We start from the raw sequence: 14,463 nt of genomic DNA, 5'->3' as shown, positions 1-14,463 counted from the left end.
GAGTTTGGGGAGGGAGGGAAGTGGGGACATGACCCTGGAGGTGGGGCCATGGCCCAAAAGTGCCAATAGGTGCGAGGTCGTGTGGGTCATGACCTGGAAGTGAGGGTCATGACCCCAAGAATGGTCCCAGGAACGGGATAAGGACCCCCAGTATGGGGTCAAGGCCCCCACTGACGGGGGTCTGGGTTCTCCCACAGTGCCACTTCCCACAAGGGGGGAGGGGAAATCAGCATCCTGGTGCCCCCCCCCGCCACGGCTCAGAGTCGCGTGTAGAATTTCTCCGGTCTTGGAACATTGACCTGTGGGGATGTGGAGTGGGTCAGGGGGGAAACAGAGAAGGTGTCAGCAGGAATTGGGGTGTCCCCACTGCCCCACGTCCCACCGTGGCGGGCGGGTGGGTGGGCGGGTGGGTGATGGGGAACTCACCGGTGCCGATGCGTGCAGAGACTCAAGGTTGACCCGAAAGTTGTCCTCAGTGTGGGAGCCTGTGGGGTGGGAGGGGTGGGGATGGGGGGCACAAGCTGGCGCCCCCAACCCCATGGGGTCACCAGGGAAGCCCCTCGCCCCACATCTACCTTGGTTCTGGAAGGTGAAGCTTCCTGGGAGGCTCCACGTGTCGACCGCGTCCTCGTACCACGTCTGCTTCATCGCCTTCTGGGTGCTGGAGAGAGGGGTTGGGGGCTGCGTGTGGGGTCACCACCAGCGGGCCCATCCCTCGCCCCTGCACCCACCGGCCCCTCCACCTCCTCCCTGCCAAGAGCCAAGGTCCTCCCGGCCCCTGGGACCACTCGGCCGGGCTTTATCCAGGATGAGGGACATCTTACGTCACACCTTTAAAAAACAACTGGAACCCAACGGCTCAACGAGATCTCCCGCCCCAGGGAGGGCGATGGGGCCAGACCCCCCGGACCCACCGCGACCTCCTCTCCCCCATCACCTGTAAAACGATCCGGTCCTCCGAGCTCGGAAGAGGAGGACGGCGAGGACGACGCCCGTCGCGGCCAGAGCCGCCGCGGCCACGCCCAACCCCACCGCCAGCTTGCCGACCCGGGTCTCGCAGCCATCGCCTCGGTACCAGTAGAGATCGGTCTCGTGGCAGCTGCGGGGAGGGAATAGGGGGGCGAACGCAAAGCTGGGACCCCCAGACACAACCCCCCCCAAGCCCTGTTTTGCGAGCTCAAGCCCTGCGTGGAGCAAGACCCTGCTCCAGCCCTGCAGGGTTTTGCCCCGTTTCCGTGCAGAGAGGGGCTTGGAGCCGGCGTGGAGCCGCGCCGGCAGGGCTGGCCGCCTGTGGGGTGGTCCTGGAGGGGGGCGGTGGCTTTGCTGCAGCCCTTACAAGCACTGTGGGCCGCTCAGGGTGAGCCGGCACTGCCCCTTGTTGCAGCTGATGGAGCCGGGGGGTGCCTGGGGTGCAGTTGGATATGCAGTAGAAACCAGAGCTTGTCAGCTTGGGAAAGTAGTAGTCCTGGTAGCCCTCAGGCGCTTCCTGCTGGCAGAAGGCTGGAGAGGGAAGAGAGGTCGGTTGGGGGGATGCCGGGCACCCCAAGCCTGGCTGCGTCCCCCCAGCAGGACAGCCCGAGCCGCTCACCCTCTTTGTCAAAGTTGAGCGAAGCGTTGCGCACCACCACGTCGGAGGAGCTGAAGCACAGCTCGCCTGCAAGAGAGGAAACACGGGGGACGTGCCCCACAGCCCACTGCCGGGGTGGCCACGAGCTTCTGGGTGGGTGGGAAGCTCTCCCCCGCCCCGCAGGTTGCCCGGCTCTGCCCCACCCCCTTGCCGGGAGGCTCACGGGTACCACTTGTGCAGTTCAGCTGCGCCGCTGCCGCGCGGATCTCTTCCTGCAGCTCCGCCGTGATGTTGTGGAGCTTCTCCTGGGCTTGGGCGGTCACCAGCAGGGAGACGATGATGATGTGATCCACCACCACGCTGCCGGGCCTGGTGGGAGGAGCCACCATCCCCTTGAAAACGCCCTTTTCCCAAGGGATTACCCCAGCTCCTGGGGAGCGGGGCGGTTGGTGCACCCCAATACCTTCTCCCCGTTGACCAACAGCCCGGCACTCACGTCAGACGCAGGACCTTGATGCCCCCGTAGCCCTGGATGTTGCTGTAGACCACGTCCATCTGGAAGAGAAGAGGTCTCCAGGGAGGGTGCCGGGCCCCATTCCCTCCCGCCTCTCCTGGATCTCCCTCATCTTGGGTGTCCCCCTCAAACACACCCCAGCGTACCCGGAGAAGAACGTGCAGAGAAACCCCCGGCCCTTGCAGCACCCATGGGACACCTTTGGGTGGGACACCAGGCACATCGCGCCCCCAAGGTAGGGTCAGCCCCTTCCCCGTGTCCTTTTACCTGCTTCCTGAAGGTCTCGACAAACTCCAAGTAGGTGGAAGAGCTGGGGTTCCGGAGGTCGTCGGTGAACTCCCGGCTGGTGACGCGCAGCTCCACCTGCACTGTCGCGTTGGTCACTTTTGGGGAAGGGGGGGTGCAAGTCAAGACCAGGACATGAAGAAGACAGGCGGAGGCAGCCCCTCCCGGCAGGAGGAGCCCCACCATCTCCATTTAACACCCGTGGCTTTAGGGCTTGTTGCAAAGGAGCCAAGAGAAGCTTCCTCCGGCTGCTGGAAGAAGCCAGGAGCTTCTCTAGACGTCAGCAGCCCATCTGCTCCTCTGGAGACAGGCTTGGACCCCACCACTAACTCCTCAACACCACACACCTGACCTCATTAGGGCACGAGGGAGCCTCCATTGCCCTGAACAGCCTCACCTGGGACCTCCAGCCTCTGCTCGTTGGCCCAGGAGCTACATTTAAGCTCAGCCCAGCCCACCCAAAGCTTGTTTGAGCTTTGTTGGGGACGATCAACCTCTGGGCCCGTCGCAGATCTGGCTCCTGCCTCTAGCCTGGGCCTGTGGAGTTGCCCCATCCCCTGCTCTTCCTATCTAGTTGCCCCTGCTGGGGTCCTGCCTCACCCGGGGGGCTCCGTGCGGGCTGTCGTCAGCACCTCTGCCCCCGTTTTTGGGTGCTGCGGGACCGTGCCCAGGTTAGGGAGAACGTTGCTCGTGCTGTGGTCGCTCGTGGTTCACCCTCCCCACCCCCCAGCCCGGAGGACCCCGCGCTGTTGCTCCTTCCCCGGCAGGTTTTGTCGTGCACCGGCCGAAGCCCAACAAGGAAGATTTCCTACCGGCGTTTGTTGCGATGGTGTTACTGATGTCATCACACGCGTCACCCGTGAAACCGGGGGGGCACTTGCAGTGGCCGTCCAGCCAAGTGCCCCCGTTATGGCAGACCCCTGGGAAAGACAAGCCAAGGCAGTGATAGAAAAGGAAAGGGGAGGAAGGTGGCCCTGGTGCCTGGAGAGAAGGTGGGATGGCACGTGCCTGGGGTGGTGGTGGGGCGGAGAGGGGTGGTGGTGGCGGGAGGTGAAGTCGTGGTGGACGTGATGGACGAGGAGTTCTGGAGAGTAGAGGTGCTCGTAGTGGGAGGTAAAGTCATGTTGTTGGGATGTGAGACCGTGGTGGACACGATGGGTGAAGAGTTGTTGAAGGTAGAGCTGGCTGTGTTGGTGGAGGTGGTCACGGTGGTGGTGGAAGGTGCACAAGTTCTTGAAGCTGTTGTGGGGAGTGCAGAGGAAGTCGATGCCAACAAGGTAGGTGCCATGGTGCTAGTGGTTGTGGTGAATGCAGAGATACTGGTAGCTGTGGTGGGAGCAGAAGTGCTGGTAGGCACATTCCTAATATTTGGGCGTGTTTTTGGTGGATTTACACCCAACCACCAGCCCCGTCCTTCAGCCAAGCCCCCGTCGCCCCCCACGGGGCACGCGACCACGTTGCGTGCCCCCGACAGTGTGTGACAACAGGCGGGTGACAATAAAATTAGGCTTTTATTCAAGTAGTTAAAGTGCTGTAGTGATCAGTCGTTGTGGGAGGCAGAGGATGGTGCATTTCCCAGCGCTTGCCACCCCGAGACCCCCGCCCACCCCTGTGTCCCCATGTCCCCCTCCGCTCGCCGCTGGCTCTTGGGTGGCTCCACTCAGGGGACGATGACGGATGGTCGCTGGATGTGGATCTGGGGAGGGAGGAAGGAGAGATGGGGGTGTGATGGGGGGCGGGGGGTTGCCCACCAGAGCAGGTGTGGGGTCAGAGTCAGGGTCCTGGGGACGTGGTACTCACCTTCTGCGAGGTGTCCATGTTCTCTAGGTTGATGGAGGTGGTGTGGAGGGCCTCCAAGTCTGTGGGGTGGAAGGAGAGGTGACATGGACCCCCAGCGGCTCCCCGGGTGCCACAGGCCCCCCACCCCACGGCCACCCAGACCCCCACCGGCCCCGGTACCTTCCCAGGTCGCGGCCGGGTTGCTGGCGGTGAAGCCCTTCGGGCTGGTCCAGCTCTCGTCCGTGCTGCAATACAGCTCCGAGTAGGAGGTCAGCTTAACCCTGCGTGACGGGGCGGAGGTGGATGAGAGCCAGGCACGGCCCCGCGGGACCCCCACCCCACCCCCCGGCCAGGCACTTGCCTGTACTCGTCCTTCTGCCTCTTCGCCCGCAGCAGGAAGGCGGTGAAGGCGGCGACGGCCACGACCAACCCAGCCACCGGTACCCCCACGGCCACCCCCACCTTGCTGATGCGGGAGCTGCAGGCGCTGTCTTGGTACCAGAACGCCGACGGCTCCGAGCACCTGGTGGGGATGTCCAGGTGGTGAGAGCCCTGCCGGCTTCACCCCAAACCCGGGGGGGCGCCCGTCCTGGGGGGCAGGGGGTGGGCAACGGGGGGCTTACTCGCACTGTGGTCCCGAGCGTGCCACGACGCACGTGCCGTGGACGCAGGGGTAAGGGTCGGCAGAGCGTTTGTCGCATCTGGTGATGCAGAGGACGCCGGTGGGGGTGACGAGCGGGGAGAAGTAGGTCTTGAAATCCTCCGGGATGCGGCTGTCGCACACACCTAAGGGCGGAGGGGGGCGGCTCAGGGTGCACAGGGACGTGGTTTGAGGGGTCCTGGCGTGGGGGTGAACGCCCTGTGGGCTCACTTACTTGTTTCAACCTCTTCCACCCTGAAGTTGTCGACGCTGGTGTAGGTAGAGTTGAAGCAGAAGGTACCTGGGATGGCGAGAGCAGCTGCTGGTGAGTGCCCTGGGCTCGGCGCCACCCCCAGCAAGGACCTCGCCCCGGCGCCAATGACACGGGGGCGGGGGTTACAGCAAACGCCGCTCACAGTTGCCTTCTTGACAGGTTTCGTTGCAGTTGGTGTAGCTGTTGATGGCGGTGACGAGGCTCTTGGAGATGCTCTGCACCGTCTCGTTGGCCGTGGTGCTGGCGAGCACCTTCAGGAGGACCGTGTAGTTCACCACGATGCTGCCCTCGCTGCAAGGAGAAGGGGCACGGGTGGCTCAGGGGGGCTAGGCTGCGGTGCCACGCCGCAGGGGACCCAACTGGGACCAGTTTGGGGTCCCCATTGTGGAGGGACAGCGTGGCCACTGTTACGTGGGGCCGGCCCACCCTGGAGGAGCCCCAGGGACAGAACATGGCTTGGAGGGATGTGGATGCCCCGTCCTTGGAGACCATCACCTCAAATTGACCCCTGTGGGTCCCTGCCCCCCCCAGACCACCCCGAGGGAGCAGATGGAGGGGGTCAGTGCCCCGTGAGGACACCCCACCCCGCCTCCGGCGGGAACTCACTTCAGTTCGTGGATCACCACATCCTGGTAGCCCTCTATGTGCTTGTAAACCTCCCTCATCTGGAAGACAACGAGAAGCCGAGGGGAGATCCAGGCCGAAGGCCCATCGTGCCCCACATACCCCCGCCGAGGGCGCTGCCCCACCATGGGGGTGCTCGCGGCATTGCTGCAGCCTGACCTGCTCCTTGAAGTCCTTCTCAAAGTTCTGGAAAGCTGCAGAGGACTTATTTTTGAGATCCTTTGTGAAAACCCTGTTGTCGACCTTCGTCTTCATCTCGACCGTTGCATTCACCATCACTTCATCAAGCAGAAGGAGACCCATAAGCAATAGCCTGGGGCGTCCCATCCCCCCACCAGTGCCCCCAGCCCCACTCCCGGGTCATCCCTCCATGGTGGGCCCATTCACAGGTTGGTCCCTCCGCGGTGCCCCCAGCCCCACTCCCGGGACATCCCTCCATGGTGGGCCCATTCACAGGTTGGTCCCTCCGCGGTGCCCTCGGCCCCACTCCCGGGTCATCCCTCCATGGTGGGCCCACTCACAGGTTGGTCCCTCCGCGGTGCCCCCAGCCCCACTCCCGGGTCATCCCTCCATGGTGGGTCCATTCACAGGTTGGTCCCTCCGCGGCGCCCCCGGCCCCACTCCCGGGACATCCCTCCATGGTGGGCCCATTCACAGGTTGGTCCCTCCGCGGTGCCCCCGGCCCCACTCCCGGGACATCCCTCCATGGTGGGCCCATTCACAGGTTGGTCCCTCCGCGGCGCCCCCGGCCCCACTCCCGGGACATCCCTCCATGGTGGGCCCATTCACAACCTGGTCCCTCCGCGGCGCCCCCGGCCCCGCTCCCGGGACATCCCTCCATGGTGGGCCCATTCACAGGTTGGTCCATCCGCGGTGCCCCCGGCCCCACTCCCGGGACATCCCTCCATGGTGGGCCCATTCACAGGTTGGTCCCTCCGCGGCGCCCCCGGCCCCACTCCCAGGACATCCCTCCATGGTGGGCCCATTCACAGGCTGGTCCCTCCGCGGTGCCCCCGGCCCCACTCCCGGGACATCCCTCCCTCCACCGTGGCCGCGTTGCCGGGTTGGTCCCTCCGCGGTGCCCCCAGCCCAGGCCGGGGGTCGGTGGCCCCCGCAGCAGCCCCGACGTGGTGCCGCAGGGCCTGGCACGGCTCCCTACCGTCCTTGACCTCGACGTTCTCCTTGGCGAACTGGCACTCGCTGCCCTGGAAGCTCTCGGCGCACTGGCAGCCGCCGCCGGCCCAGGTGCCGCCGTTCTGGCAGACGGCGATCTCGCACAGGGCGCCGTAGTACCCGCCAGCGCACACGCACTTGATGCCGTCCCAGGTGCCGCCGTTCTGGCACTGACCTGGGGGAGGCGCGGCCGGAGGTGGCTGCCGTGACAGCGCCCGGGGAAACGGCGGGCGCGCGGAGCCGGCCGGAGAGCGCCTGGGGCGCGCTGGGGGGTGAGGGGGCAGGGACGGGGCTGGGCGGTGCCGCCAAGGAGGGAGACTTACCCTCACTGGTGGTGGGGCTGGTGGTGGTGGTGGTGGTAGCGTTGGGGGTGGTGGTAGCTGCAGGGACGGCGGCGGTGGTGGTGGTCTTCGTAGCGTTGGAGGTCGTCGTAGCGATGGGGATGGTGGTGGTGGTGGTGGTAGCGTTGGGGGTGGTCGTAACGATGGGGACGGTGGTGGTGGTGGTGGTAGCGTTGGGGGTGGTCGTAGCGATGGGGACGGTGGTGGTGGTGGTGGTAGCGTTGGGGGTGGTCGTAGCGATGGGGACGGTGGTGGTGGTGGTGGTAGCGTTGGGGGTGGTCGTAGCGATGGGGACGGTGGTGGTGGTGGTAGTAGCGTTGGGGGTGGTCGTAACGATGGGGACGGTGGTGGTGGTGGTGGTAGCGTTGGGGTTGGTGGTAGCGATGGGGACGGTGGTGGTGGTGGTGGTAGCGTTGGGGGTGGTCGTAACGATGGGGACGGTGGTGGTGGTGGTAGCATTGGGGGTGGTCGTAGCGATGGGGACGGTGGTGGTGGTGGTAGCGTTGGGGGTGGTCGTAGCGATGGGGACGGTGGTGGTGGTGGTGGTAGCGTTGGGGGTGGTCGTAACGATGGTGACGGTGGTGGTGGTGGTGGTAGCGTTGGGGGTGGTCGTAACAATGGGGACGGTGGTGGTGGTGGTGGTAGCGTTGGGGGTGGTCGTAGCGATGGGGACGGTGGTGGTGGTGGTAGCGTTGGGGGTGGTCGTAGCGATGGGGACGGTGGTGGTGGTGGTGGTAGCGTTGGGGGTGGTCGTAGCGATGGGGACGGTGGTGGTGGTGGTGGTAGCGTTGGGGGTGGTCGTGACGATGGGGACGGTGGTGGTGGTGGTAGCGTTGGGGGTGGTCGTAACGATGGGGACGGTGGTGGTGGTGGTGGTAGCGTTGGGGGTGGTGGTAACGATGGGGACGGTGGTGGTGGTGGTGTTGGGGGTGGTCGTAACGATGGGGACGGTGGTGGTGGTGGTGTTGGGGGTGGTCGTAACGATGGGGACGGTGGTGGTGGTGGTGTTAGCGTTGGGGGTGGTCGTAACGATGGGGACGGTGGTGGTGGTGGTGTTAGCGTTGGGGGTGGTCGTAACGATGGGGACGGTGGTGGTGGTGGTGGTAGCGTTGGGGGTGGTCGTAGCGATGGGGACGGTGGTGGTGGTGGTGGTAGCGTTGGGCGTGGTCGTAACGATGGGGACGCTCGTGGTGGTGGTGGTAGCGTTGGGGGTGGTCGTAACGATGGGGACGGTGGTGGTGGTGGTAGCGTTGGGGGTGGTCGTAACGATGGGGACGGTGGTGGTGGTGGTAGCGTTGGGGGTGGTCGTAACGATGGGGACGGTGGTGGTGGTGGTAGCGTTGGGGGTGGTCGTAACGATGGGGACAGTGGTGGTGGTGTTAGCGTTGGGGGTGGTCGTAGCAATGGGGACGGTGGTTGTGTTGGTGGTAGCGTTGGGGGTGGTCGTAACGATGGGGACGGTGGTGGTGGGGGTCATTGTAGCGATGGGGACGGTGGTGGTGGTGGTGGTAGCGTTGGGGGTGGTGGAAGCGATGGTGACGGTGGTGGTGGTGGTGGTAGCGTTGGGGGTGGTCGTAACGATGGGGACGGTGGTGGTGGTGGTGTTAGCGTTGGGGGTGGTCGTAACGATGGGGACGGTGGTGGTGGTGGTGGTAGCGTTGGGGGTGGTTGTAACGATGGGGACGGTGGTGGTGGTGGTGGTAGCGTTGGGGGTGGTCGTAACGATGGGGACGGTGGTGGTGGTGGTGGTAGCGTTGGGGGTGGTTGTAACGATGGGGACGGTGGTGGTGGTGGTGGTAGCGTTGGGGGTGGTCGTAACGATGGGGACGGTGGTGGTGGTGGTGTTAGCGTTGGGGGTGGTCGTAACGATGGGGACGGTGGTGGTGGTGGTAGCGTTGGGGGTGGTCGTAGCGATGGGGCCGGTGGTGGTGGTAGTAGCGTTGGGGGTGGTCGTAACGGTGGGGACGGTGGTGGTGGTGGTAGCGTTGGGGGTGGTCGTAACGATGGGGACGGTGGTTGTGTTGGTGGTAGCGTTGGGGGTGGTTGTAACAATGGGGACGGTGGTGGTGGTGGTGGTAGCGTTGGGGGTGGTGGTAACGATGGGGACGGTGGTGGTGGTGGTGGTAGCGTTGGGGGTGGTCGTAGCGATGGGGACGGTGGTGGTGGTGGTGGTAGCGTTGGGGGTGGTGGTAACGATGGGGACGGTGGTGGTGGTGGTAGCGTTGGGGGTGGTCGTAGCGATGGGGAAGGTGGTGGTGGTGGTGGTGTTGGGGGTGGTCGTAGCGATGGGGACGCTCGTGGTGGTGGTGGTAGCGTTGGGGGTGGTCGTAGCGATGGGGACGGTGGTGGTGGTGGTGGTAGCGTTGGGGGTGGTCGTAGCAATGGGGACGGTGGTGGTGGTGGTGGTAGCGTTGGGGGTGGTCGTAGCGATGGGGACGCTCGTGGTGGTGGTGTTAGCGTTGGGGGTGGTCGTAACGATGGGGACGGCGGTGGTGGTGGTAGCGTTGGGGGTGGTCGTAGCGATGGGGACGGCGGTGGTGGTGGTAGCGTTGGGGGTGGTGGTAACGATGGGGACGGTGGTGGTGGTTGTAGCGTTGGGGGTGGTCGTAACGATGGGGACGGTGGTGGTGGTGGTGGTAGCGTTGGGGGTGGTCGTCGCGATGGGGAAGCTCGTGGTGGTGGTGGTAGCGTTGGGGGTGGTCGTAACGATGGGGACGGTGGTGGTGGTGGTGGTAGCGTTGGGGGTGGTGGTAGCGATGGGGACGGTGGTGGTGGTGGTGGTAGCGTTGGGGGTGGTCGTAACGATGGGGACGGTGGTGCTGGTAGTGTTGGGTGTGGTCGTAGCAATGGGGACGGTGGTGGTGGTGGTGGTAGCGTTGGGGGTGGTCGTAACGATGGGGACGGTGGTGGTGGTGGTGGTAGCGTTGGGGGTGGTCGTAACGATGGGGACGGTGGTGGTGGTGGTGGTAGCGTTGGGGGTGGTCGTAACGATGGGGACGGTGGTGGTGGTGGTAGCATTGGGGGTGGTCGTAGCGATGGGGACGGTGGTGGTGGTGGTAGCGTTGGGGGTGGTCGTAGCGATGGGGATGGTGGTGGTGGTGCTGGTAGTGTTGGGTGTGGTTGTAGCGATGGGGACGGTGGTGGTGGTGGTAGTGTTGGGGGTGGTCGTAGCGATGGGGACGGTGGTGGTGGTGGTAGCGTTGGGGGTGGTCGTAGCGATGGGGACGGTGGTGGTGGTGGTGGTAGCGTTGGGGGTGGTCGTAGCGATGGGGACGGTGGTGGTGGTGGTGGTAGCGTTGGGGGTGGTCGTAACGATGGGGACGGTGGTGGTGGTGGTGGTAGCGTTGGGGGTGGTCGTAACGATGGGGACGGTGGTGGTGGTAGCGTTGGGGGTGGTTGTAACGATGGGGACGGTGGTGGTGGTGGTGGTAGCGTTGGGGGTGGTCGTAACGATGGGGACAGTGGTGGTGGTGTTAGCGTTGGGGGTGGTCGTAGCGGTGGGGACGGTGGTGGTGGTGGTGGTAGCGTTGGGGGTGGTCGTAGCGATGGGGACGGTGGTGGTGGTGGTGGTAGCGTTGGGGGTGGTCGTAACGATGGGGACGGTGGTGGTGGTGGTGGTAGCGTTGGGGGTGGTCGTAGCCATGGGGACGGTGGTGGTGGTGGTGGTAGCGTTGGGGGTGGTCGTAACGATGGGGACGGTGGTGGTGGTGGTGGTAGCGTTGGGGGTGGTCGTAGCGATGGGGACGGTGGTGGTGGTGGTAGCGTTGGGGGTGGTCGTAGGGATGGGGACAGTGGTGGTGGTGGTAGCGTTGGGGGTGGTCGTAGCGATGGGGACGGTGGTGGTGGTGGTGGTGGTGGGGGTCGTTGTAGCGATGGGGACGGTGGTGGTGGTGGTAGCGTTGGGGGTGGTCGTAGCGATGGGGAAGGTGGTGGTGGTGGTGGTAGCGTTGGGGGTGGTCGTAACGATGGGGACGGTGGTGGTGGGGGTCGTTGTAGCGATGGGGACGGTGGTGGTGGTGGTAGCGTTGGGGGTGGTCGTAGCGATGGGGACGGTGGTGGTGGTGGTAGTAGCGTTGGGGGTGGTCGTAGCAATGGGGACGGTGGTGGTGGTGGTGGTAGCATTGGGGATGGTCGTAGCGATGGGGACGGTGGTGGGGGTGGTGTTGGGGGTGGTAGTAACGATGGGGACGGTGGTGGTGGTGGTGTTGGGGGTGGTCGTAACGATGGGGACGGTGGTGGTGGTCGTGTTAGCGTTGGGGGTGGTCGTAACGATGGGGACGGTGGTGGTGGTGGTGTTAGCGTTGGGGGTGGTCGTAGCGATGGGGACGGTGGTGGTGGTGGTGGTAGCGTTGGGCGTGGTCGTAACGTTGGGGACGGTGGTGGTGCTGGTAGCGTTGGGGGTGGTCGTAACGATGGGGACGGTGGTGGTGGTGGTAGCGTTGGGGGTGGTCGTAACGATGGGGACGGTGGTGGTGGTGGTAGCGTTGGGGGTGGTCGTAACGATGGGGACAGTGGTGGTGGTGTTAGCGTTGGGGGTGGTCGTAGCGATGGGGACGGTGGTTGTGTTGGTGGTAGCGTTGGGGGTGGTCGTAACGATGGGGACGGTGGTGGTGGGGGTCGTTGTAGCGATGGGGACGGTGGTGGTGGTGGTGGTAGCGTTGGGGGTGGTGGAAGCGATGGGGACGGTGGTGGTGGTGGTGTTAGCGTTGGGGGTGGTCGTAGCGATGGGGACGGTGGTGGTGGTGGTGGTAGCGTTGGGCGTGGTCGTAACGCTGGGGACGGTGGTGGTGGTGGTAGCGTTGGGCGTGGTCGTAACGCTGGGGACGGTGGTGGTGGTGGTGGTAGCGTTGGGGGTGGTCGTAACGATGGGGACGGTGGTGGTGGTGGTAGCGTTGGGGGTGGTCGTAGCGATGGGGACGGTGGTGGTGGTGGTGGTAGCGTTGGGGGTGGTCGTAACGATGGGGACGGTGGTGGTGGTGGTGGTAGCGTTGGGGGTGGTCGTAACGATGGGGACGGTGGTGGTGGTGGTAGCGTTGGGGGTGGTCGTAGCGATGGGGACGGTGGTGGTGGTGGTGGTAGCGTTGGGGGTGGTCGTAGCGATGGGGACGGTGGTGGTGGTGTTAGCGTTGGGGGTGGTGGTAACGATGGGGACGGTGGTGGTGGTGGTAGTGTTGGGGGTGGTCGTAGCGATGGGGACGGTGGTGGTGGTGGTAGCGTTGGGGGTGGCCGTAACGATGGGGACGGTGGTGGTGGTGGTGGTAGCGTTGGGGGTGGTCGTAACGATGGTGACGGTGGTGGTGGTGGTGGTAGCGTTGGGGGTGGTCGTAGCGATGGGGACGGTGGTGGTGGTGGTGGTAGCGTTGGGGGTGGTCGTAGCGATGGGGACGGTGGTGGTGGTGGTGTTAGCGTTGGGGGTGGTCGTAACGATGGGGACGGTGGTGGTGGTGGTGGTAGCGTTGGGGGTGGTCGTAACGATGGGGACGGTTGTGGTGGTGGTGGTAGCGTTGGGGGTGGTCGTAGCGATGGGGACGGTGGTGGTGGTGGTGGTAGCGTTGGGGGTGGTCGTAACGATGGGGACGGTGGTGGTGGTAGCGTTGGGGGTGGTTGTAACAATGGGGACGGTGGTGGTGGTGGTGGTAGCGTTGGGGGTGGTCGTAACGATGGGGACGGTGGTGGTGGTGGTGTTAGCGTTGGGGGTGGTCGTAACGATGGGGACGGTGGTGGTGGTGGTGGTAGCGTTGGGGGTGGTCGTAGCGATGGGGACGGTGGTGGTGGTGGTGGTAGCGTTGGGGGTGGTCGTAACGATGGGGACGGTGGTGGTGGGGGTGGTCGTAGCCATGGGGACGGTGGTGGTGGTGGTGGTAGCGTTGGGGGTGGTCGTAACGATGGGGACGGTGGTGGTGGTGGTGGTAGCGTTGGGGGTAGTCGTAGCGATGGGGACGGTGGAGGTGGTGGTAGCGTTGGGGGTGGTCGTAGGGATGGGGACGGTGGTGGTGGTGGTAGCATTGGGGGTGGTCGTAGCGATGGGGACGGTGGTGGTGGTGGTGGTGGTGGGGGTCGTTGTAGCGATGGGGACGGTGGTGGTGGTGGTGGTAGCGTTGGGGGTGGTCGTAGCCATGGGGACGGTGGTGGTGGTGGTGGTAGCGTTGGGGGTGGTCGTAACGATGGGGACGGTGGTTGTGGTGGTGTTAGCGTTGGGGGTGGTCGTAACGATGGGGACGGTGGTGGTGGTGGTGGCAGCGTTGGGGGTGGTCGTAGCGATGGGAGTAGTGGTGACCCTCGTGGTGGATGGAGACAAGGTGCTGGTGGTCAGAGAGGAGGTGTCGGCGGCCGTGGTGGGTGCAGGGGAGGTGTCGGCGGCCGTGGTGGATGCAGGGGAGGTGTCGGCGGCCGTGGTGGATGCAGAGGAGGTGTCGGCGGCCGTGGTGGATGCAGAGGAGGTGTCGGCGGCCGTGGTGGATGCAGGGGAGGTGTCGGCGGCCGTGGTGGGTGCAGAGGAGGTGTCGGCGGCCGTGGTGGGTGCAGGGGAGGTGTCGGCGGCCGTGGTGGGTGCAGGGGAGGTGTCGGCGGCCGTGGTGGATGCAGAGGAGGTGTCGGCGGCCGTGGTGGATGCAGGGGAGGTGTCGGCGGCCGTGGTGGATGCAGGCGACGTGTCGGCGGCCGTGGTGGATGCAGGGGAGGTGTCGGCGGCCGTGGTGGATGCAGGGGAGGTGTCGGCGGCCGTGGTGGGTGCAGGGGAGGTGTCGGCGGCCGTGGTGGATGCAGAGGAGGTGTCGGCGGCCGTGGTGGATGCAGGGGAGGTGTCGGCGGCCGTGGTGGATGCAGGCGACGTGTCGGCGGCCGTGGTGGATGCAGGGGAGGTGTCGGCGGCCGTGGTGGATGCAGGGGAGGTGTCGGCGGCCGTGGTGGGTGCAGAGGAGGTGTCGGCGGCCGTGGTGGATGCAGAGGAGGTGTCGGCGGCCGTGGTGGGTGCAGGGGAGGTGTCGGCGGCCGTGGTGGATGCAGAGGAGGTGTCGGCGGCCGTGGTGGATGCAGAGGAGGTGTCGGCGGCCGTGGTGGATGCAGGGGAGGTGTCGGCGGCCGTGGTGGGTGCAGAGGAGGTGTCGGCGGCCGTGGTGGGTGCAGAGGAGGTGTCGGCGGCCGTGGTGGATGCAGAGGAGGTGTCGGCGGCCGTGGTGGATGCAGGGGAGGTGTCGGCGGCCGTGGTGGATGCAGAGTTGGTGTCGCTGGCCGTGGTGGATGCAGGGGAGGTGTCGGCGGCCGTGG

The 14,463-nt window shown here is 65.5% G+C and overlaps 2 protein-coding genes across 2 annotated transcripts; both read right to left on the bottom strand.

Moving 5' to 3' along the window:
* Nucleotides 1–257: 257 nt before the first annotated feature.
* On the bottom strand, nt 258–11,446 carry LOC135311237 (mucin-2-like; the record flags this gene model as incomplete). Its single annotated transcript, XM_064440362.1, has 22 exons — nt 258–299; nt 427–485; nt 576–661; nt 938–1,099; nt 1,383–1,500; nt 1,589–1,654; nt 1,791–1,936; nt 2,064–2,122; nt 2,349–2,464; nt 3,179–3,286; nt 3,375–3,605; nt 4,326–4,426; nt 4,507–4,668; nt 4,769–4,931; nt 5,021–5,086; nt 5,202–5,350; nt 5,666–5,724; nt 5,843–5,961; nt 6,843–7,031; nt 7,180–8,392; nt 8,840–10,222; nt 10,988–11,446. Coding segments are annotated over 22 exons (5,256 nt in total), but the record flags the coding sequence as incomplete, so codon positions are not given.
* A 46-nt stretch (nt 11,447–11,492) lies between these two features.
* Nucleotides 11,493–13,537, bottom strand: LOC135311236 (mucin-2-like; the record flags this gene model as incomplete). Its single annotated transcript, XM_064440361.1, has 2 exons — nt 11,493–11,582; nt 11,699–13,537. Coding segments are annotated over 2 exons (1,929 nt in total), but the record flags the coding sequence as incomplete, so codon positions are not given.
* Nucleotides 13,538–14,463: the final 926 nt, after the last annotated feature.

Source organism: Phalacrocorax carbo, unplaced genomic scaffold (assembly GCF_963921805.1).
Source record: "Phalacrocorax carbo unplaced genomic scaffold, bPhaCar2.1 SCAFFOLD_97, whole genome shotgun sequence".
Classification (NCBI taxonomy): Eukaryota; Metazoa; Chordata; class Aves; order Suliformes; family Phalacrocoracidae; genus Phalacrocorax; species Phalacrocorax carbo.
Note: the sequence above shows the minus strand (reverse complement) of the source record. Positions and strands in the feature narration are given on the sequence as shown.